Here is a 25,274-nt window from a genome sequence, read left to right as displayed (position 1 = left end):
TACGGCGTATGAGTGTTCGTGTTGAACGTTGCGGCCGAATTTATTGTTATAATTAAGTAATAAATACGAATATTATACATTAATGACGTATAAAGTAAAGTAATTAAGAAATGTAATTGAAAAGTCACGCGTTTTGATGGACATTAAAAGCCATTAACTTTTTTCCTCCTTATACAGTTGGGCAAATAGGCAATTATAAATTACTATCAGTCCCGCTAAACGTTTCCGGTACAATAATTTGCATTAGCAAAAAAATGTATATGCTATATTTTCTAAACATGCACAAAAAATGCCATCAAAATCGTTCCAGTCGTTTAGGAACGTTTAGTGAGGTACAGATGTATATACGTCAAGAAGAATTATATATACAAAGATGAATACACAAATAGACTATAGTTTTATAACAATGTCGAAATATCATAGTTTTTACGATTTCATTAATTTTCTAATGAAAATTGATTTTTTTTCAAGTTTGTCACATTATTCAAAATACCACCTTGAAAACATTCTCTAAATATATTAAACACTTATATTAAGTCACAAGGAATACATTTTTAAAATAATAATAAAAAAAAATATGAAACTTGTAACTTATCTTGCTTTAGGATCAGATGCCACATCGTCTTGAGGTTAGTAAGTTGTCCCGGGTAAATCAAATAATAAGTAACATCAAAGTTAAACTTAAAATGTTTAATTTAAAATGTGTATCGAATTTAATATTTCTCGGTGAAAATAAATCAAATCTATATAAATAACAAGTTAATAAAATATAACAAATTTAAATAATATTAAAAATGTTTTAACGCATGTGACAACAAATCCTTCGTCATTTATGGCAACAAACTCCATGCTACTATTTGATAACAAATTAACTTTATCAGTTATTTTATTACTTATCAATAAAATTGGATAATTATTTTAAAAAAAAACAATTACTAAAGTAATTCCTTCCACACAATTTGGGTTTAGGAAAGGGCTTAACACTGAAAGTGCCATTACAAGTTTAAAAAATAAATTTTACACCGAATAAACTATTCAACTATATATTAATAATCATTTAGAATATTTATGAATGTATGTTAAGTATTCGAGATTGAGCGTGTAATGATTAATTAATAAAATATCTTAATATAATTAGCGTAGGGAAATGACTAATAAGTTAACAAAAACTTATCATTAAATAAAAATAAAACTGTTTTTGTTCAACCCTTTTAAATGCAATAAGGTCATCACCGAACATTTATAATATAAAAGCCCAAAGGCAATACATATAATTCCATTTTACAGTGCTGCAGTCGTAAGCAGAGTTAATAGAACCAAATATTTAGGTGTTACATTCGATAAACACTTACGATGAAACTTCCTTATATTAGAGCCGAACATGATAAAATTACTTAAATTCTACATATTTTATATGGTAAAACACTTTTTGAATATTCAATGGTTAAAAAATAAATATTTTACTATTAGTCTATCTATAATAAAACATGATTAACTGGTCAGGGGAGTAGCTGGAAATACATTTTGTACAAGAAGTACAGCACACTTCTCTAAAAATAATATATCATAAACCTTTTTTTTAGAATTTTAGACTTTTCTCAAGTAAAAATTAATATTTAGTAAATAAAATATTAACTGCAGTAAAACAATAAATTATACTATAAAAATCATTATATTGCATATAAGTGATATAACGAACAAATTTAAAACGACCAGTCATCCATATTTATAATTACACATTACGAGTATGGAAATGTAATATTTCATAAAGCCAATTTTAAATCTTGCATTTTAATGAATTATGATGGGCTCACACGGGGATTTGTTGGCTCACAAAAAACGAATATTTTTTATTTGTTATTGGTTACGGAAAATAAAATATAGTTATTATAATAAATTGGATATCACTTTAGTCCTATATGAGGTATTTACTAGTATTTTATATTTGGTCAAAACCTCCTAAATAGCCAAATTACTGTGTCGAAAATATGTGTAACTTACATTTAATGGAACTTCTTAAGGCAGAATAAATCTACTGGCATTATTTAATTATTGCTATGGGCAACGCGTCGCCAACTCTGTGCAGGATCAGCTATAATTAATAAATATATCTAGGCAGAATATAAAATCAAAGGCTAATAAACGGATGACCCTTATGCAAATCCACAGTTTTCGATCGATTTTCATTAAATTGTTGTTAATAGATTCGACAATAACTTTTATATTGATTGGATATAATTTTAGACCTGTAATTTATTTTTGGCCAAAATAACTCAAACAACTGTGTTAAACATCTGTGCAGTTTACATTTTTTGGAGTTTAAAAATGGTTAAATCCATGGGCATTTAATTTGTCACAGACAATATGCTGAGCAGGATTAGCCAGTATAAAATGAACATACTAGTTTTATAATGTACCTATATTAAATATAATTATTGTCATTATTACCTACTAATTAATAAATAAAGTATAATATATTATAAATGTTTTTTAGAGACTCGACTATCAAAACTAGGATATTATCCTTAGTGATAAACGATGGAGGATGGAGTGTAAAAAACTATAAATAACTTTAAACTACTGCTGTAATAAATAAATAATAATATTTTTTTTTATGTACAAGAAAAAATCACTCATTGACTTAAAAATTCAAAATATTTTCGTCTTAGAATTTGTCATATAATTACAATCAGCTCATAGCCTGGATAAAAATGATAATATTTTTATTAGATAATCCATCGTATATAATATATACAACATAAATACCACCAGCTCCAGAGTTATCAACACAGTGACAACTAATCCATGTCACTGCTAGCCCCGCTCTCCCATTATAAGCATAATTTATATATTCTTGAGAAGTGACACTAATTTTACAATTTTAGTTTTCCTTAGTCATTGCCATCCAACTGTGTACATCGTAATTCGTTGAACAAACTAATGTAATCTTCATACAAACTTCTCCGCTCTTACAGAAATTGGAATTGTATGTATACAATATAATAGTTATTATATATATTATTAGAGGTCTGAGATACATCTAAGATTACGACTCTGCGAGAGGGAGAATTGAACTATATAAACATTAAACATTATCAAAGCAGTGAGGCATTTTCTTCCTACACCACCTTGCAAAACATTTTTACTTAAATAAATCAATTACGAACGTAATATTGAGCCATAATATTGTGTCTATAAGACATAAGTCATATTATACAGTTTTTATACATATCTATATATAATTTTAAAATATGTTTTATAATCATTTGAATTTTTTTTTCAATTAGATTTATTTTTTTTTACGCTTTCCTAACTACGTTCGAGGTAAACACGCTATATTATTTCATCCAATCAGTAAAAATAAAATATAACATGTTACATGGGGCCCCCCGGCTTACAAATATAATATAAAATAAGACAAAAAAATATTCCTCTGGTAAAAATTAGTTATATCAGTCAACAGTAGGTATACTAAATGATAACATTTCAGTAGAAGGAAATCATTGTAAATTTTTTTATTTATGTAAATAAATATAACCTAACACATCGATATCTATCATACATTTAGTATTCTCAATATTATGATTAGATATAGAATTTTTTTTTATTTATAAAGAATATTTACAATCTGTGTTTGACAGCCCAATAAGTAAATTTGATAATTTATGTACAATATTTTAACCTTGAATAATATGAATATGGAACCCAACGTGATATTATTTTAGATTAGCAAATCTCTGCAGTATTTTCTCTTTAACCGATGGGTGGGATTTATGGCCCGAGTATTTTATGGCATTAGCAATACTAATGGGTTAATATGGGAAGGTAGTTTGGAATAAAAGGATCTGCAATATTTGATGGCTAATTGGTCGATTGTCTCGATTTTTTGGTCGGAGTGTAGTGTAGAGTTGGATACGAACCAAGGTTATCATACGGAGAGTAATAGTCTAGAATGTTTGTATAGTGCGAATTTAGGGTAGCTTAGCACAGCCCCAAATTTGGATCACATAACCTCAATTGGTCTCAAAAAAGATTTGTACATAATAAGCTTGGTGTGCATTAGGACTTGGGAGTTTTGATTTCAGAATCGGACGATGGATGTGTTGTCGGTTGTTGAGGATTTCTCTTTTTAGCTTAAAGTCAAGTTAATCTTTTATCAAACGTAATGCTGAGATATTTGACATCAAGATATGATGGAGCCTAGAAAGTAAACAGGTGTAGGTTCTGTTATTTTTAAAGTTAATGGTACAGGTTAGGTAGCTTGTGACAACTGGAATGTCTGCCGCATGAATATTAAATAGATCAGGAGAGAGGTCGCTACCCTGGGGCACACCAGCTTTAATGCAGAAGTATGATGAATATGAGCTTCCATACCGGATTATATTGGAGCGGTTTTCGGGATATGGGATATGAGCGCATAATTAGATAATACAACGCCAGTAAAAAAAGTTTGAGTTTGTATAGTAGGCCTCCATGCAATACTCGATCGAAAGCTTGCGAGATATGGATTTTAAAGTTAATAGTTTGGAGAACATTTTTTTTCTTTTGTAATTTTTAAAACCTAACCTGACCTTCGTCACTTGTTGGGTTCAATAATGGAAATTAAAAAAAATTGAATAAAATATTAACATTTTTATTTTATGTCTACAACAAGACATAAAACAAAGACAAAGTCTCCTATAATTACTCTGCATGTACATATTTGTTTTATGTGAAATCAAATTCGAACCATGGGATATTTTAGAGCTTTTCCCATACTTGTCGCATAGCTAGCTGGAAAGTGTCAAATCAAAAACGTCGAATCGATCGACCCTTCTTGTTTCAGACGTCGTTTCGATTAATACACTTCGTAGCACACACTTGTTTGAATATCGAGTAACTTTTTTACCGCATTTATCTCTCATCATGTTAAATTGTAGCTGTTGTGTATAATTATATTTGAAATAATTTCCTGATAGTATTTCTACAACAAGAATATTCCTGGAACAAAAGTAATTAACACAAATTTAATTGGATTCATGTGTGTCAAGAAAAAAAAGTGTCAAAAATTAATGATTTTTGACATTGAATATTATTCATGTACACGAGGTGTATCGTATATTAAACACTGTAACGTATATATTATAGGGTTTTTTTTATTACTAAAAAAGTATTAACGTTTTTGAAAATATTTATTATTTTACATGGTAGGTTTATGGAGTGGTTACACAATAGCATTTTTTTTTATACAAAAAGTGATATTTTTATTGTTGTGTTGTTTTAAGTTCGTACTTTTTTTAAATTCTAAAATATTTCATATTATCATTTTCATAATATAGTGCTTTGAGAATGTTGTTTTATGAAAATATAACATTGAACGAGTTATAACTTTTAAGTAGGTATTTATAGTTAATTTTAAATGTCTATAAATAGCTAAAAAAAAAAGCAACAAAATATTTTGAAAATTATATCTTGTCTAGAAAAGTGATTAAAAAATATTTGATAAATTTCAAGTTCCTAATTTATTTTTTAATAACAACAATAAAAAAAAATCGCTCTTAAAAAAATAAAAACCTGTGATTTTTTACAATTATTTTAAAAAGTATCAATTTATAACCCTTATAAATTATAATACTTTTGATTCTCCAATGTACTAACTATTAGATCAAATTTGGTGACAAAAACTACTTTAATATAAGTAGTAAATATAAACCACACTCAAGTTATTTTTGCTACGTTATAACAGACGTATAGGTACACAAAAATAAATTTTAAAAATGCTTTCAGAATCCGAAAGTTATATACTATTGTTGATATATTCGAATTTAAAACGATTAAGAGATTGTAACAATATCATTCGTTAAGATAATTGAGAATAAGAGGTTGTTAGATACATAAAATTGTGAAAATATAAGACAAGTACTTCTAGAAAAAAAAGGCATAATGAAGTATATTCATAGAAGCTGAATTGGGCAAGTTTGTTTCACCATCTTCACTCACAAAAATAAAACTACACTAATTGTAAATAAATGGAAATAGTATAATAATAACCTACTTTAATTTATACAATTAAGTATGAATCACCACCTGACACCGATATAGGTACCTACATACGTAAAATTAAATTAGTATTGATTAAACACAACCAATAATTCCAATAAAATCGTAAAATTAGCTTAATGTTTTATTCATAAAAAATATGAAAATTTTATTTATCAGATGGATAGGTAAATATTACACTACCTACCTAACCAAATGTACACGTTTTTAACTAATATTTAGATAATTCTTATTAAAAACAAATGACCTTTACAGTAAATTACTAAGAAAGGATCAATAATAATAATAATAATAATAAAAAAAATCGATACAAATAAAATTGGTCAATGCCACTTCTTGAAGACCAGACTTTTCCATCTTGAAAATTGTTTCAATTCCTATAGTTCATTAAATACATTCTAAATACGGGGCATCTGGGTCGTATTGATTTTGTTTTTCTCGTAGTCTCGAATCTGTAGATGTAGGTATAATGTATATAAACATAATATAGTATATAGATGTATCGTAATATACACATTACCTATATTATGTGTAAATGTGTACGGCACCGGGCACGTAATACGATACTGCACTATTATATTGAATAGAAATTACCTACTGTATTAATAATAATGTAATATACTATATAGTTAAATTATTTTGAGCATATTTGGTCAAATGTTGGATTATAGCAATGTCCTGATGGATTACACTAAATATTTCACACCGTGTTATTTCCTCTTCCTTCCACGGCTTTATTGGCACACTGGCCACACCATATACTATCATTATTAAGCCCTCGCGAATCCTCCCTAGATATCCGTTTTCCCACACCGTTACACATACACACAAACCAACACACACAAACAAGCATACACGAACGCACCGGATTCTCGGGTTTACTAATGCTAATTACTGTACTGTATTATCTACAGCAAGTTAAACAATTAATTACTATAATATAATATATTATAATATACCTACGCACATATTAATGTCTACGTCAGTTGTACCATTGCCGAGTATTGAAGTCCGCCTCCTCCGGACAGCACCGTGGCTGATCCCGGAAACATTTTGGCATGGTGGCGGTGAGATTAATGGAAGTGAACGGTCTTGTAAACATTAACAAATGCCTGTGGGCAAATCCTCATCATCTAACACTTACTTACAAATTATCACCAAACGCTACGAAAAGGTCCGTTCCATGGTTAAAATTTACAAAAGCTATTTAGTTTCCTCTATATATAGACTATAAAGTATAAAGTGAACACTTTGGCATATTTACTCTATGTTCCGCCTAAAACATAAGACACAATAGTTCCGTAATTGCCCTATCAAAACTTTTTACATACATTTCTGCGGAACTTAGTAATAAGAATTTAATTTACCTATTTTATATTCATAGTTTTGAACTGCAGATTATTATATCAAAAGTCAAGAGGAAATGACTGTGGCTAAGTGACTTTATAACTGTGTATGCGTTAAATGATTATTTTCACTTAGAAATTAGAATTACTTTGATGTACAGTGTTCTCTTCATCGATAAAGATTTTTGCTATAGGTTAAAATCATTAATTTGATAGTACTCTTTAGTTTATATTATGATTATCATTTTGTACATAATAGGTACCTATACATACATTTACGCATATTTTCCCTGCTGAGCAATACCGATGGACATTTCTCAAATTATGTCACTTATATGTTATTATAATTAACTATGATACTTTCACTAAATTTACTTATTTTACTATATTATATTTAAAGGTATTGCAAATATTTCAAATAAAAAAAAATAATAATGATAATAAAACCATAAAATGGTTGTCTCTAAGCTGTACGTTAGGTGTCTTGTAGGTCGCAGTAATGGATGTGCTAAATTTGAATTTAATGACATAATATCTAAAGATTATTTAGATAAATATTTAACTAATGAGTAAATATATGATGCATGGATAATTTATAAATGTCTTGAAATAGCAAATGAATAATTAATTAAAATGAAAAACTTTTTATTTTTTAAACTTTTTATGAAAGTAGAATAATATTATAAATAACCTTTAATGAAAATTGAAAAGGATTATTTATTTTAAATGGTGCAACTTCTGTTTATTAGCTTGGCAATGTGTTGTACCTAACTAATAAAACATGTTTTAATTCATAATTGTATTAGGTAAACCTACTTTTGAATGATGGGTATAAACTATATATATGTAGGGGTATAATACATTTCAACACATTTGGTTATAAATATTTTATAAGCATTAATGGATATTAAATAATTAACTCAGTATGTGAAGGATTAATTAAAGTGTTTTGTATAAATTACAATAACAAATTTATATCTAAAGCTAATTATAAAAAAGTATCCTCTTGTAAGAAAAAAAAACATTAGTTTATGATTTTACGTTGTCGTTAAATAGAAATTTAAATATTATATAAAGAATTTTTTATACGATTTCAATTTGAATACAGACATTAAATACATATTGAACTATGTTATATGCATTATAATAGTATTATGTAGACATGTACTCATGTAGGTAGATTTACTAGAAATGCGTAACCGAACAAACTCAAAACGGGTTATATTTTTTAATATTTCTTCCCGGTAATCGGATATTAGCTTTATGCTTGACTCTGGTGTAGTTCCGGTAGTTTACGTGTACATGCGAAGATGATGCAAAGAGGAAACATATCACAAGCATTGTATTGAACATATTTTCGCGAAAAAGAAATATCGTAGACGGAATAATGTTACAAACAAGCACAAAATGGCGGCTCGGTAGACGTGTGGTGTACCTACATAATACAATTTAGGCCTATTACCAACCAAAAAAAAAATAATAAAGGTGTTCGGCAGACGGGCGACGTACCGTTATACACGACAAAAACGTCGTTTACCGGCAAAATGTTATTTTATCTCTACGGCGTGTTTGTTTTGTACTCTCTATAAAACTGTAATCAATATCCTACAAAAACAATAGAAATCCACGCTAGAGGGTTGAGTAGAAAAAACAGGCGATGGCAGTCAAATGAACTATATAAAATATATACACGAGAGTTTGTTACATTTTAGACTTGAGAGTTTAGAACATATAGTCATCAAATCGTATTACTTAGCACTTGAATAGTGATTTAAATTTAAATTTGCTATTGAATATTATCGTTTGGTTGAAATATCGTGTCCGTGATATGATTAGCATAATATATCAAACGTTTATTATTATAACGATACGCATGCTGCAAATATAAATGTAACACTGATATTGAACTTATAGGTAAAGAGGATATTCTGACTAGCACTTATTGGATTCAAGGCACACATCGAAATAGTTAAGTTTGGACTGTTTAGAGTCATATAATATTAAACGCTAAGTTTATAACTTCTATAAGTATAGGCAGACAGGTAGGTACTAATCAATTAAACATATTCTTTACTGAAATGTTATTGTTCTATTCAATGAAAAAAAAAATTTAATTCTAGTCACTTAAAACGGTTATAGGAACAGGATACGACTACTTAATTATAATAGAAATTAACGATGAAAGATACTTGATGTGTATGTGTCATAATATTTTCGTAATTAATATACATAACATTTTAATTTTAATTTTGAAGTAAGCAGCTATATGTATAACTTGTTTAGTTTCCTTGATACACGCAGAATGCATGAGATACATGTATCAATAAGATTATATATTACCTACCTACGGAATATATATATATATATATTTACACCTGTTTCACAAAAAATCAAATTATTACATTAACTATTAAACCAGCATAACATTATAAATTATGTGGCCATTTGTAAAATAAAATGTCCCTGTAATAACATTAATTATCAATGAAAGTTTGATGAAAAACACAACCAAATATCAGATTTTGAATATTATTATTATATTCTTATACATTTGTATTTACGATAAAACTAAAAAGTAAACAGTTTATGACTAAACTTACATGATACGTACATTTAAACTGAATTTTACTTGGACTTGGTTTTTTATGATTCAACCGTGAAATAAGACGTGTTCAGCTGGTAAAAAAAAGTTTGTGAATTATAAATGTTTTTAACGTTTTGTAAACATAAATAGCTTCATCATAACAAATTTAAATTGAATAAGTAAAACTGTAGGTATTGGATTTCATAATCGAATAGTTTTTACGATTTTGAAATAAATTGTAGTTGTACTTATAGGTACATGTTTCTACAATGCACGTTTTTAATTAAAATAGATTTAAAGTTATTCTAATTTGATTTTGAAACTATATTTTCCATAAATATTTTTTTTAATTTAATACTTCGTTGTACTTACTAATAAACTGTTCCAAATTCAACAATTCCAATAGATAGTTATTTATTAAGCATCTATTAAATTTGAGTTGGAAATATTTATTTTCAATCTAAGTATATTCAGTTATTTTAAATTAAATTAACAATGGGTGTTTTAATGATCGCTTATAAATATATTAATATTATATATAAACATAATAGTAATAAGTTAATATGTGTTTATAATTACTCCCGTTTGAGCTTATAAACTTGCACTGTATAATAAAACAAAAACTTACTAATATATTGATGGAGCTTTATGGTTCCGCCTTTTTCTTAGGAATATTTCTTTATTTTTTGTACATACAAAGTGTAGAATGAGGTTTTATTATTACTAAACAATAGAGAAAAAATGTATAGGTACTTAAATTATAAGTCATTTTATATTGCATTTTAAAAATTATTTTTAGATTTCGATAGGAGCCAATACGGTTTTTCAAAACTTTTTTTAGCAACCTATATAACTTTTTCGAGGAAAGATTTTACAATGAACATAAAATTTCCTTTTATAGTGTACTTTTTAATTTCTTCTTTTTAAAGTTGGGAATAATCATTCTTAATAGTTCTTAATGATGAAATAATATATACGTTACTTACCGATTTACCGATGAGATCAGCGCTCTAGTAAAACAACTAGCATATAGTCAGTGAGGGTGCTGGTATTTTCGTCATTGTACAAATTTTTATTTTTTGTTTTGTTATTTGCATTAATTAGGTCTCTACTCTAGTATTCAATAATTTTCAAGATCAAAAAAAAAAAGAAAAAAAAGAAAGAAATTCAAGTACATAGTTACAATACACTAAATGTTTATATTTATAATATGAACGTAATATAGTATTGCCTATTCAATAATTAAAATAATAGCTTAACATAGGCAACCATAACTATATCTTTAAAGCGATAGCTAGAAAAAATTTAAGTTAAGTAGTGAAACAACTTTTAGTTGCTTATATAAACCATAACAATTGTTCTTACCCCTTAAATTGTATATAGTATACTTATAGATTATAATATTATACGCAGCATATGTTGTATTTAGACTATAGAGAGATTACTTATATCAAATAAATAAATAAAATATATTGTTCGCTCATACAGTCATAGATACTGTTATTTTTTCAAACTACCTTTAATATTGTTACGTGATATTATTGCAATTTGTAAGTCGCAACACATAATACCTATATACACGAAAAAAATACAAACAGTGGAAGGATAAAAAGCGAATCGCGAAATACACGTGGGATTGTGGGCAAATGGTTGAATGAATTAGTTAATTAATTTAAAAACAACAAACACGAAGTTTTTCAAACTATAAGTACTGCTATATGATACCTATCAAACTACTAAGGTACCTCTTACTCAATTCATTTATTTAACAATGTAATATTTTCACCCAAATTATTATATACTTATTTTTTTTAATACAAATATTCGTGGATTATTTGAATAGTTATTATTTTAAGTTCTTTTAAGATAAGAAAAAGATTGAGTGATTATTTTTTTGATTACTAAGTATAAATAATCAATAACGCTAATACTAAAAAATAAGTGCAATACATTATTGAATATGTACTTATTCAAGAAGTTTATTTATTTTAACTGCATATATTATACATGGCATTTTACACAAGCGAAAAGTACCTACCTCGTCATAATTTAATTTATATTTTGTTAAGTAGAAACTGAATTTTATTTAAGTACTTATAAGTCATACAAGTATAATACAACTGTAATATTGGAATAGACAAAATTGACTAATTAGGTTATTTTAAGTTATAGATAATATATTTAATGTATAATATGTTTGTTAATAGTCCAATTAAGTTTATTGTTGATGTTTACAATTAAAAAAAAAATTATTGTAGTTTATAATTGTACTAATTGTGCTCGTTGGAAGAATTATACAATTTAATATAAAACAAAACCCGTATGAGATATAGGTACGTGTGTAGTTGATACTTTTATTTTGCCAAGTATGGAGGATTTTTGTCATCAAATGGATTTCCTCGGGGAAATATATTCTATTCTATCTAATAATTTTCAGAAATATGAAAAACATAGTGAGAGAGAATGATGAGGAATTACTGAAATGTTATATTTATTAAAAGCATAAAGACTCTATATACACAATTAAATATCAACAAGAGGGATTTACCCTACACTGTCTATATATATATATTATATATATTATATATAATATATATGTCTTAGTTGTATAAAGTTCTCAATTCATAAATGAAAAAATAGCCGTTTTTATACAATAGAAAATCATTACAACTTAATATGTTTTGGTTCAAAGTAAAAGTATAGATTACCTACACCATTCAGTACACGAGCACATTTATTAAATTATATAATATGATGTAGAATAATGTGGACATTGTATGTAAACACATGGACATGGATAAATATTAAATACAATTATTTTACTTGGTTGGAGTTATGAACAATTTTAATAATAGTATAATATATTAATCTAGAGCTAATGACCACAGTTGTCGGGGTTAAGATCAATTAAAAAAAAAAGAAATTTATTAATCTATATATTATCATATTTACGAGTATATCTATAATACGGTTATAGTTTCCAACGTAATGCAATAACTGCCATGTACCTATACTAGTTTTTAAATTTTCTCAATACATTGCAGTTTTTTTTTTCGATATGCGTTTGAACAACTGTTAAATTATGTTTAAAATTTAAATCGACATATACTTTAAACAACATTTTACAAAACACATAATATGTTTCATATTTAGACAGTAGGCCGTTTATATGTACATTTAACAAGTACACATCAATGCTCACTGCTCATATGTATAATGTATATGTACCATATACAGAGTGCTGTGAAGATATTATCTATTAGACATCCATAATACAGAACACATAATAAACCCGGTTCACCAGGGTTAGCACATTTTCAATACCTATGTATATTCACAAATGTTTTTTTTTTTTTTTTTATTAGCTTTTAGTAAAAAACTATAATAGCTCGACAGTTTATACAGATAATATAGATAAAATTATACAGATAATAGAGACTTAATATAAATAAAAACAAAAAAAAATTGATAGCAAGAAAAAATAATATAAGTTAGGTGATATAAAACTAGATAATGTAACCACCTATGTACACATGTTAATTTAAATAAATCGTGAACATTTTGTACTAAAACAAAGGCAAAAATGTTACCCGTACCAATGGGCAATAACTTATATAGGTACCTACCAGGCTTAATTAGTATTTTTTACGAATTTGTAATATTAGACAGCGTATAAAAATAACGTTTCTGTATAAATGCTTAATATGATGCCATAAGGGCCAAAATGGTAAGTACTAGTAAAGTATTTTATTTAGCACATCAAAATATGTACATTATTGTATGAAGAAAATGAAGTACAACTTGTACCCTACGATTCAATAAGTAAATAATATCAAAATAAATACGTATATCAGTATTCATACGTGTTTAATAAATATTTGTTTTAAATGGAATAGCCACCTCAGTTTGTGTAGTACTGTCAAAACGTATAAACAGGCTATATCATACGCGAGTTCAATTTAAAATACATTTAATATAACATTTAAAAAACAATTTAAGGCTTATAATGTATAAATAATAATTTTCTAATCCTAATAGTCATTATAATATTTCCATAAGTTATTATCCATGATCATTTTTCTTTATATATAATTTTAAAAACATTGGTTGAGACTTGTGAAAATGACATACCTATTTTAAAAGTATATTTAGTCAGGCTTTTACAAACTACATAGATGCCTGCATTGGACATTTGATATTATAAAATGATGGCTATTGTTTTATAAACATATTATACAAATAGTAACAAACGTTTAGAAAAACGTGCATTTACGTAAGACAAAAGAAAAAATGTTACGTTATTTTTAAAATCTCAGACTACCGTGGTAATTATTATTTTTTTAATGTTAAAAATAAAAATAATAATAATAAATTGATGTCTAGAAGATTAAATATAAAAATTATATGTATACTATGTTGTCATATTAGTAAAAATATTTGTATGCTCTCAAAATATGATTAATATATTATTAACACGAATAAAACACAATACAACACAAATTAATTCATCAAGATTTTTTATGGTACGACGAGTTTGAAACCATGATTTATGATAACATGGTGCACGGTATAATTAATTTAATAAATTTGATGTTATGCATTATGTTCCCAAAATACGAAATTTCGCATAAAACCTTCTGATGCTGAAGCTGAATAAACAACGTGTAATCCATTTATATAAAACTGTATGGACAATATTGCTAAGTACTGGATATAAAAATATAAAATCAATAATATGTTAATTTTTTTTCCATTATGCTGAAAATTAAACAAATATTACTTTCTATAAACTTTTTTTACAAATATCATAAAGAAAAATATAAGTGCTGCCTTCCATCAGTTATATTTTTATAGAATTTCCGAATGAAAATAGATAAAACACATAAACTGTATAGATGAATATTGTTATCTATATATGAAGAACTCATACTACTATTATATATAATAGGTATATACTAATATGTGCGATAAAATCTAAAAAGAAGATTCACATAGAATAAAGATTTAGAAATAGCTAGAGTATATAAATGATTTTTTATAAAGCAAATATATTGGATAAAAGAGAAACGTGTGACAGTTTGACAAATAGTCTCAGTCATTGCCCGGCCGTTAAGTAGGTTGAAAAGTTCCCGTCGGATTTAGTCTTAATAGTGAATGTCGTGATAGAAAATTTGTTTTCCTGTATACGGTGGGCAATGTGTAACACCGATGATATTCAGCATTAGAGTCCGTTTTTTAGTTGTTTATTTTACCTCTTCCTGGTGCATGGCACATATATACTGTGTATATATATACTATATATATTATGTATACTATGTATATATTATGTATACTATATATATATATATATATATGTATGCGTGTTTATAGCGTTGTGTACCCGAAAGTCCTGTTGTCATGGTGACCGACGTCTTCCGATCGTCGTCCTTCGACTGAATTTTCCGTATTGCATGTTTCAATCAATTTCCCCCGAAACCCCCATGAGGTCTAGAGGACAATAAATTTAAAAAAAAACTCCCCACAGTAAAATATATGATACACATTTGATTAATATATATGGTTCAATATTAGTCACAACAGTGTATGGAAAAAAAATTAAATTAATCACCAATTGACCAACCGCTGAGTAATGAAAGCTGTTAGTTGTAAAGAATCAATTAATTGAAATGGAACAAATATTGAAAATTATTTTTCTTTTTTTTATTATTATTATTATTTGTGATTATGAGAGGATGGCAGAATGCCTCACATCGATTTATTATGTACGTCTATCTGGCATTTTGGCGTACACGCTCAACATATATTATAGCGAATATGTTTTCCATAGGACCAAATGAACCGGCACTGATGATTTGCTCCGAATCAATATTATAAAGAAAATATAATATATTGCCCCGGTTATCTGAAAGATAAGAAAAATTGTGTTTTTGTGTTGTATAGCATTCAGTGTCTTTTTCCATATAATATACCAAGTGTATCTTATGTCATTGTAAGCGGGGTTTTTTAACGATTGTGGATTGATGATTTGGGGTTTCAAAAAAAGAAAAAAAGACGTGTTTCTTTATCTTTATCAGAACATTTTTTTGTAACAATGTTAAGCTTTTATGAAGTAAACCATATATTTGCATAAATATTCAATATCAATATAGATTGGTACTTATAATTACAAATTTACAATATTAGAATATAAAACAAAAATGTCTCTTTTTGGAAAAAAACAGAAGGTAATTAATATCCTGATCTTGAAGTTTTTTTTTTTACATCAATAAGTAAGTATTGTAAGTTTATGATAGAAAAATTACGAAAAAAAATATAGTAGTAAATATCCGAAAGAGGTGAAAGGGGATGTATTTCAACTCTTATATTCATACGTTGCATGCGAGGAGATTATAAGGAAGCTATATGGTTCCAATTTCAAATTTATAAACCACGAGAAGAGCACAAAAAACATTTTTTTCGTAAAACCAATTTTTTTTAACCCCCGTACATAAGACGTATTCATTTCAATGATCTAACACTATTACTCGTATACCGTTATACCCTTATACCATTATTAACTTAGCCATATGTCAAAGAATACAATTTTGTACGTATTATTAATGAATTATGTTTTTCCAACAGTTTTGTATGCATTTATCTCAAACATTTTTTTTAGGAGCGTCTCATTAGATGACCGATTTTTGTGTATCAAAAGATGGTTGAAAGAAAAAAATATTTAGCTCTTTTATTTATTTGTATCAACTATTTTAATTCAAACTATGTATTAATTAATTTACTTAACTTTAGAGGACCATAGTTAATAAGCTAGTGAACCAAAATTGACGATTTATTGACCATCAAAATGTTCAGAAAAAAAAGCTTTACCAGAATCCATTAAAAATATAGTTGTTACAATTTGAAGAAATAAAGTTGATTTAGCTGTTGGTACAAGTGTATAACTGCTTTTTCAACAATTTGAAATTGTTATAAAAAAAATGCCATGTTAAAAATAAAGAAACATGTCTTTCTCGTTTTTTCGAAATCTCATATCATCTATCTATAATCATTAATCGTTAAAAAACCTTGTCTACACTGACATGAGATATACCCGCTATAAAATGACTATGTAGGAATGCACATATTTTTAAAATTTTATATTCTGAGCAGAACGAGAAGTGTGTTTTTTATTTATTAATTTTTTTATATCTTGAAACACTTTTTAAAGGGAGGGGGGAAGCTCTGATTTTCAATCTAAATAAATAATTATAGGTATTAGCATTTCAAATACATGATACAATTTTAAATTATTTTGGTTCTTATTGAGCTGCTTATAAAGCCAGTTGAAATTGTTTACTCTTTTCAGTTTTTATTCGATTTACGTATGAAATACAATTTTTGTTAATAATAAAAAAACTTGAAGTTCTAAAACAAGATTTTTGATGAGTAGTTCTTACAAGTTACAGTAATTTAAAAAAATGAACATACATATTACATAGTCGCAATATATTTACCATAATTTAAGGTATTACCAATTTTAAGGTCTGAAAATGTAGTAGGTACAACATTTTAACAAAAATATTTTGTTGAGATGGACACGTATTTTTGTGTTCGACAAATTTTTCGTAGAGTTTTCGTTATCATGGTTACCAACCAGCAAAAATATATTTATGATTCATAGATTTTTTTGTAGAGGAAAAATGTCGTGTAGCGTGCTATGGTTTTTGTTATTTTATAAGTTTTTCATACAAGAATAAAAAAAGGTTATAATCATATGCATATGAATATTTAATGAGCGTTTGAATTTCAAATTTTGACAAAATCCGTTAAAATCGAACATTCTTTTCTAGATATAATAGACGACCAACACCAATCTAACTAATTTTCACAGTGAACAATGATTTATTGTTTAGTTAAAATGTAACATAATGCAGCACATTATAGTATTATACTCTAGGCACCTGCTCAATGGTGATGTAATTCGGCATTTATATACTATTTTTCAATATTTCATTAAAATACTTAACTGTTCACAGTTTATATAAAATGAGTTGTGTGATTTAAAATGTGAATCTTAATAGTTGTATAAAAGTGATAATATCCAGCATTTCATCAAAAATTATAAACTATGTACTGAACTTTGCAGACAATGATTAACGATGCAATTTAAAAAAATATGCTGTATCCGCAATGTTACGATGTCAGTTGAGCTTAAGTTATATGTGTATTAAAGCTGTACCCTTGTAAGTTTTTCTGAAAATTGGCGAGCATTGGTTTTAAGGTAATCACTTTTCTAAAGAAATAAATAAATTCTGCAAATACAAAACTACATTAATTTATCATTGTTTAGTACTTTAGGTGAAACATTAACTTTTTGTAAAGTGGCTCAGACATTATACTATAATATTATATGATTATTTTTTATTATTTACGATATATCATATTTTACACAAGCCTATTACAAAAGTAAATAAAATATAATTTCGTCTAATTAACATAAATACGGGTAAGACAATGGATTATACATCTATAGAGTTATTTCTATAATAGCACCCTATGTCCCTGTACATAATATGTTTATACGTCTAATGTACATAATATACGTACCTGCTGCAATAATGCATTTTAATTATCTTATCGACAACTTGCTATAGAGTTAACACTTTGTATCCATTCATATAATATGATAATTGTATACTGAACTCCGCTTATAGTCCACGGTAAATTATACTTATTTATTTATATCATTGGTTTTTAGACCAAATAGTCTAAACAACACGGCGGGCAAAGCTAGGATAGTGTTGCACAATAATTGCACCTTGCATCAGTCACTATACAAGTACAGTCTATTTCTGCATAATGTTTGTATTTTACACCTGGTTCGATTTAGAATGTTGGATACTCATGTCTCATATAACTATATAACATATTGTTGCATAATATATTTAATGACCTATCATAAACATGAAATGTTTATGTTCATAAACTTAAAATAATACATAGGTATAAGAGCGAATAATGATATATAAATATAATATACATATTTATGTCGCATATATTACAAATAATAATATTATACGGGTAACAAGCATAACGTGCCGTATTGAAGTCTGAAAATATGAACTCCTAATACGTACAATATTATAATAGCGAACTTTGCATATAATACTGTGTTGAATCGACATAATATAACACTTACATTTCAAAATTCAGCACTTGGTTAAGTGTTGCGACTAAATAATGTTTAATCATGGAGGATTGATATATTTATACAACTAATAAATAAATCTGAATACGTATTGTCGAGTACTTGTTATTAAAAGTACTTAATAATTTTTAAAGGTTAAACGTAATCATTGAAATTCTAATATTTTATTATTAGTAGAGTAAATTCAATAACTAGTATTTTTTCAAATATCTAAATAATGACAATTTGCATTTATATTGCAACTATTAATATAAAATTTGAGTAGGTAGGTAGCTACTGAAATTTGAAAGTATAATTTAGCGATTAGCACAAGAAGAATGTACGATTACGATTTACGCCTATTGTTAAACTTGGTCAGTACAAGAAATTTAAATCAACTTTTATATTTATAAAGTTTTTGTGTCTTAAATGATAACAAAATATAATTTGAGATAGGAATCTTTTTAGTTGAACTATATATAACATTAATATAATTTCTCCATCGTTAAAAGTCATGGCGAAAAACTGTCATTATTCGTTGTTGTTACAGCCAATATTAATGGAATCCAAACCGTTTGAAAATATTGACAAAAGAACGGGGAATTTGCTGTGCTATATAATAGGCGTCAAGTGTACCTCGAATTGAGCGGGTCGCTGATGTGTTAAATTTGAATTAAATGATAAATAATTGTATACGAAAAACATAATTATAAAGCATAATTATTTTTTCCATCAAGTTATATAATATGGTATATATTTCTATATTATTAGGTTGAGTAAATATTATCAAAAACGCAAAAAAAATAGCATCTATTACACTATAATTATTAAAATATTGTAAGCTATTACTCATAAGTTTAAGTCTAAGGTATCTAAACTAATTCAATTAATATACAAGTTAAACAAGTAAAATCCCTGAATAATTCTTTAAATACCCTGTGTATATTATTTAAACATATTACATAAAGTAGTTAAATAAGCATTCAAGTTCATTATCGTATTGTAAATAAAACGTGAGTCGTATATATATATATATATATATACATATATAAAGGCATATAGTAACAATATAGGTACCTATATATCAAGAATAATATACAGTTATTACTTATAAAACTAAAAACGCTAACTGAATTGACCAGATTTGCTCGTGAACAAAATTTCCCAATATGAGGCTATAGGAGCGGTTGAGGTATGAAATGTAATATTATCAAATATAACAAATAAATCAAGATAATACAATTTAAATTGTTTATTTTTTCATGAAGAGCAAAATGTATTCCGCAATGTTAAAAAAAAATCTGATACACATGTCATTTTGGCTTTGTTTCTCATGTGTCAAATTGATTTTATGAAGTTTTCGAATGAAGTTTCGATTCATATAATATTATAGTAGTTTATAATGTTTATATGGCCTGCAATCAAATAAAATAAAAATAAAAAGTTTTGTAACTTGCCAGACGTAGTTGAGATTACTCACTAAACTTTGCTGGTATTATTGGCTTGTGTAGTTTTTGAGTCAATAAACTATAACTATACACACATTGCCTTTTATACATCACATACAAGATCTCAACAATTATCATCACATTAGAAGAACATTTTTGAATAGAACTCTGTAACATATTATAATGTAAAACTACATTTGCTTGTCGTTTAAAAAACTTACAAAAAAACCTTAACTATTAATTTTAGAGAAACTATAAACCAAAAGTCAGTCACATCATAATAAAATTATAAGTCTCATCATTCCTCCCACAGAACTTGAGTCTCATGAAATGTCTTTTATAACAACAAATATAATACTATTCACGTTTTCAAGCTGCTTGTTTAAGAATACTATCCAATTTGATTTTAACTTCACATAGCAGCTGTGCTCTTTTTATCATAACTACGCATTTCACATAGCTGTGATAAAAAGAAAATATATTATGATACAATATAGATTCACTTCATGAGTATATTATAGACGTATAATTTTTATAAAATGATGAAGTAATTTATTCGATTATTATGTCATTGCCTGTTTGGAATATTGAGAACGTATATATCTGCAATCTACTTAACAAATAATTAATAAACTTTAATAATAACTAATAAGCACGTTTGTAATGCAAGTACATATAAATAATGTAAAATATAATATTATACTACGTTGGTATGCAGCTACCAAAATACTGCACGTTAGAGCTGACGACACGTACTTCTTTTAAATTCACTAAAAATAAAAATATCCAATTATAATATCATAAAGATGAAAAAGTTTTACATCAGTATCATTCGTTGATTGTATAATATCATTTTACATTAGATGTCAAAGGGATTTTTTTTTCGTAAAAACAAACACAAAAGAACCAAATGGCTATAGCGAGTGGCGAGTTAAACTAATTACGTAGCGTTGTATAAACTGATTATAATGTGAAAACAAACTCGTAAGGAAAACTAACTATCTACTGGATGTTTTTCATTATAATTTATGTAACTGTTTTAAAACGTGAAAACGAAATAACGACGTCAATTAAAACCTTAGTGTGTGGCGTATTGTTCTATAGACTTCTATAATAATAATACTGAATGTAATAATATGTACATTAAACTCTCTTGGCGTCCGATGTGGTTTTCTATTTCATTTTTCTTAATCTATTATTTGCTTTTCCTAATCTAGATTATACAAATCAATAAGCTTAATGCACAAAATCTATTTCATATAATTATCTCAGGATGTCAAATACAAATATAATTGTTATGTAATAATTTATTAATGAACTCGATTATTTTAATCCTGGTGCGGTTGATAAAATAATAATAATTTTATTATAATGTAAGTTTGTTTTTGAATTAAAATTGTTTATAAAAACATAAATATTATAAATTCAAAACAAATATTATCCCTCGTATTTCTTTTGAAGTAAAGAAGGAAAATTCTCATAATATTTATGGATACATTGTAAATGCTAATTGTAATAACACACGTTCAGGTTTACGTTTTTATATCGAACTAACTTTTATTATACATTCTTAAACCATTTTTAGGTTATCTTATCATTACAATGTTATCACATCATTACACTAATAAAATTGGTTTGTTCAAAAAATTCAAACAAACGTTTACAATATAATTAAGGCAAATCAATTGAAATAATTAAACACAAAATGGTTAATGTTAATATTTAATACTCAATTTACAATTACCACAAATATCTGGATAGAAAATTAAATTATTACTAAAATATATTAAATATTCTATGGTTTAAGTGAAACGTTAACAACTAGACTTTATTGAGTCTCAGTAAAGTATAACATGGATAAATTCAATGAGACCATGTTAAATTTAAACTTATTTACAATATGCTTTTACATGTTAAAATAATCTCTGTATTAGTTCGATTCCATATTATAAAATTGAATTATAGTTCATTCAATATTTTTAAATTATACTAAGTTTGGTAATCTTAATTATTAAATACTGGCAGGTTACAGTTTATCTACTGTGATAAATCGGTTTTGGAGTCTTAAGGTTATAATTTTGGATTCTGAGAGGAATGTTTAGGATTTATAATGATGGTGTGTGTGTTTTTTCAATGTTGTTTGTGGCATTAGTGATGACTAATCACGTAGTGGAGCAATAAAAATGCTTTAATCTGTTTCTTTGCGAGTGGATTATGGTAGGTAATTGGATCTATATGGTTAGCAGGTCAGTTGAGAGGTAAAAGGGGAAGAATGTAATATATCTTTTAAAATAATTGAGAACAACTGGGGAAGTTGATTTGCTTATGAATAAGTCACGGTAACATTGTATGTTCAGCTTAATATAGGCTAAGTATAAAATTTTGAAAATTATATTTTTATTAAACGTTAATGTGAAAATAATAATATATAGAGTGATTCATCAAGCATGCTCACCCCCCCCCCTCTCCCTTATTTTCCTTTGATGATGAATTAATTCAAATTCTGATTTTTGAAATGTTTAAATATACTCAAAGATCATTTTTTCCAATTCTTGAATTTTTCGTACTTCTAAAGGAGTGTGCTGTGGTGAAATAAACTTGTGTTTTTTTCAAATGAGAAGCCCCTCTTTTTTACTGTAAACTATTTAATAGAACACTTTTTTGAAAATGTTGATGTATCTAATTCAAAATTTGTACCTGTTTCTTAAATATTAAAATGTTTGAACTAAGAATAATAATCCTTAATAATACTATAGCCCAAACCTCTTGCAAACAATACAAACCCATAATATTGGACCTATGATTCTTAGTAATCAAAGTTCAATAACTCAAAAACTACTCGTACGAATTCTGATTATGATACTTCATTTTCAGAAAATTATTCTTTATAAATAATTTAAGTAGAAAATTTAGGATAAGCAGAAGTATGTTTGTGTATCCACAGGAAGCTCTTTAAGTAGCACTAAAATCTCAAGAATTTGAAAATTTATATGTGTTTGAAAATTGCAAAAAATCAGATTTTAAAAACATTATTAAAGAAGAAGCGTGTGGCATGTTTGGTGATCACCCTGTATATTTGGGCAAACATTTTCAATCAATTAATGTTTTTTTGACTACTAATACCCTTACACAGTTTTTGTTATTATTGATCATAAAATATTATTATATCAGTCCTGGATACTGAAACTGAACCGTTATTAATTATTATACGTTTCAAATTTAAATATCTATTGCGATGAAATAAATATTGATACTTCATGCGAATTTATGTTTTTTATTGATTCAAATAAAAATATGTTGAATGTTTTTGAAAATAATTTATTTGGACAAACAATACTACCTAATTTTAAAAAATATGGTTAGTAATTAGTAATTACTAATGTTCAATAGTAATATAAATAAAATATAAGTTATATCCTTAGCAATAGAGTCTGTGTCAGCCAAATATCTCTATTTAAAACAGGTTTACACATGCAATCATATTATATCATTGAATTAAAACTAAGTAGGTATGCCCAACAATAACCTACACAATGGTTTATGGTACCTTCGAAACCTATACGATACATCAGAGCGTATTTTCCGGATTTGTTGTTACTTTAAAGTTGTTAGTGATACAAATTATTTATTTTATTTCCTATATTCAAAATATCATCGACTTTCATCGTTTGACTCAAGCTTATCCTAAAATAACATAGTGTATTTACATAACGTAGTATATGCATTCCAAATGCCCATTAATATGCTAGGTAACTATATAAGTGGTTATACAACTTATAAATCAAATGTTTTTGTGACAGAGATGCGTTCAGATTCACGGAACAACGTCGAGGAAACGAACTTTGGGAGCAGCATAATGACGGCAGGGATGACGTGTCGCAAGTCCTCAAGAACGTCCTGTCAACGAGAACTCGAACTTACCGACTCGTCGTCGGTAAGTTTACTTTTTTTACCTCGCACATCGAATATATTTCTGTGTTTACGCTATAAAGAATATTTAGTGGAATTGATCTATGGCAGATCAGCGATGATACGTGTACCGGGTCGGATGGACAAGGTCGGAACGGCAGCGGGGCAATTAGGTCCGGTAACCGAAGGAAGCGCAAGTCCAGTGGCAAAGACAAGAATGTCCGGAGACTAGAAAGCAATGAGAGGGAAAGACTGCGAATGCACAGCATCAATGATGCCTTTCAGGTACACTGACATTATAATAGATAAAGTAGGTTGTGTGTTTACTGTATCCTAGTGTTATATATTTTATTTTAAAACAACACTAACTATTATCAAGAAACAATATTACTCTATTATTTTTTTTATTAGATTATTCATAACCTTATGGCTAAACATTAATTAATAATTCGGAAAATATTTGATGACCGGATATAAATATTATGAATATAAATGTACGAAATACAGTCCAGAATTATTCAAAATTGTAGGTATACAATTTTAAGTCATTTAAATTGCTTTAATCACACGAATTCACAAGTACACGAATTATATAATAAAATGTGTATGACTAAATTAGGGTTACGCAGTTACAGTTGATTACCGAGTTCAAATACATCAGTATATTAAGTATAATACATAAAACTATAAAATTAAAAAAAAATATGTTAACACGAGCAGATACATATTATACATTTTTAATAACTTCATAAAATGTACTTCTAGTTTTTAAGGCCTCAAAAACT

At 26.9% G+C, this 25,274-nt stretch overlaps 1 protein-coding gene across 1 annotated transcript in view; it reads left to right on the top strand.

Annotated features, from left to right (window-relative positions):
- Window positions 1–25,274, top strand: part of LOC111040887 (protein dimmed-like) — a 47,170-nt gene that overhangs the window by 12,460 nt on the left and 9,436 nt on the right. Inside the window, exons 2-3 of the mRNA XM_022324953.1 lie at window positions 24,381–24,514; window positions 24,601–24,774. Coding sequence (XP_022180645.1) covers window positions 24,383–24,514; window positions 24,601–24,774 — 306 coding nt within the window. The 5' untranslated portion in view covers window positions 24,381–24,382. The remainder of the gene's footprint in view (window positions 1–24,380; window positions 24,515–24,600; window positions 24,775–25,274) is intronic.

The sequence above is a fragment of the Myzus persicae genome, unplaced genomic scaffold (genome assembly GCF_001856785.1).
Source record: "Myzus persicae strain clone G006 unplaced genomic scaffold, MPER_G0061.0, whole genome shotgun sequence".
NCBI lineage: Eukaryota > Metazoa > Arthropoda > Insecta > Hemiptera > Aphididae > Myzus > Myzus persicae.
The sequence above is the reverse complement of the archived record's forward strand: the minus strand, read 5'-3'. Positions and strand labels throughout refer to the sequence as shown.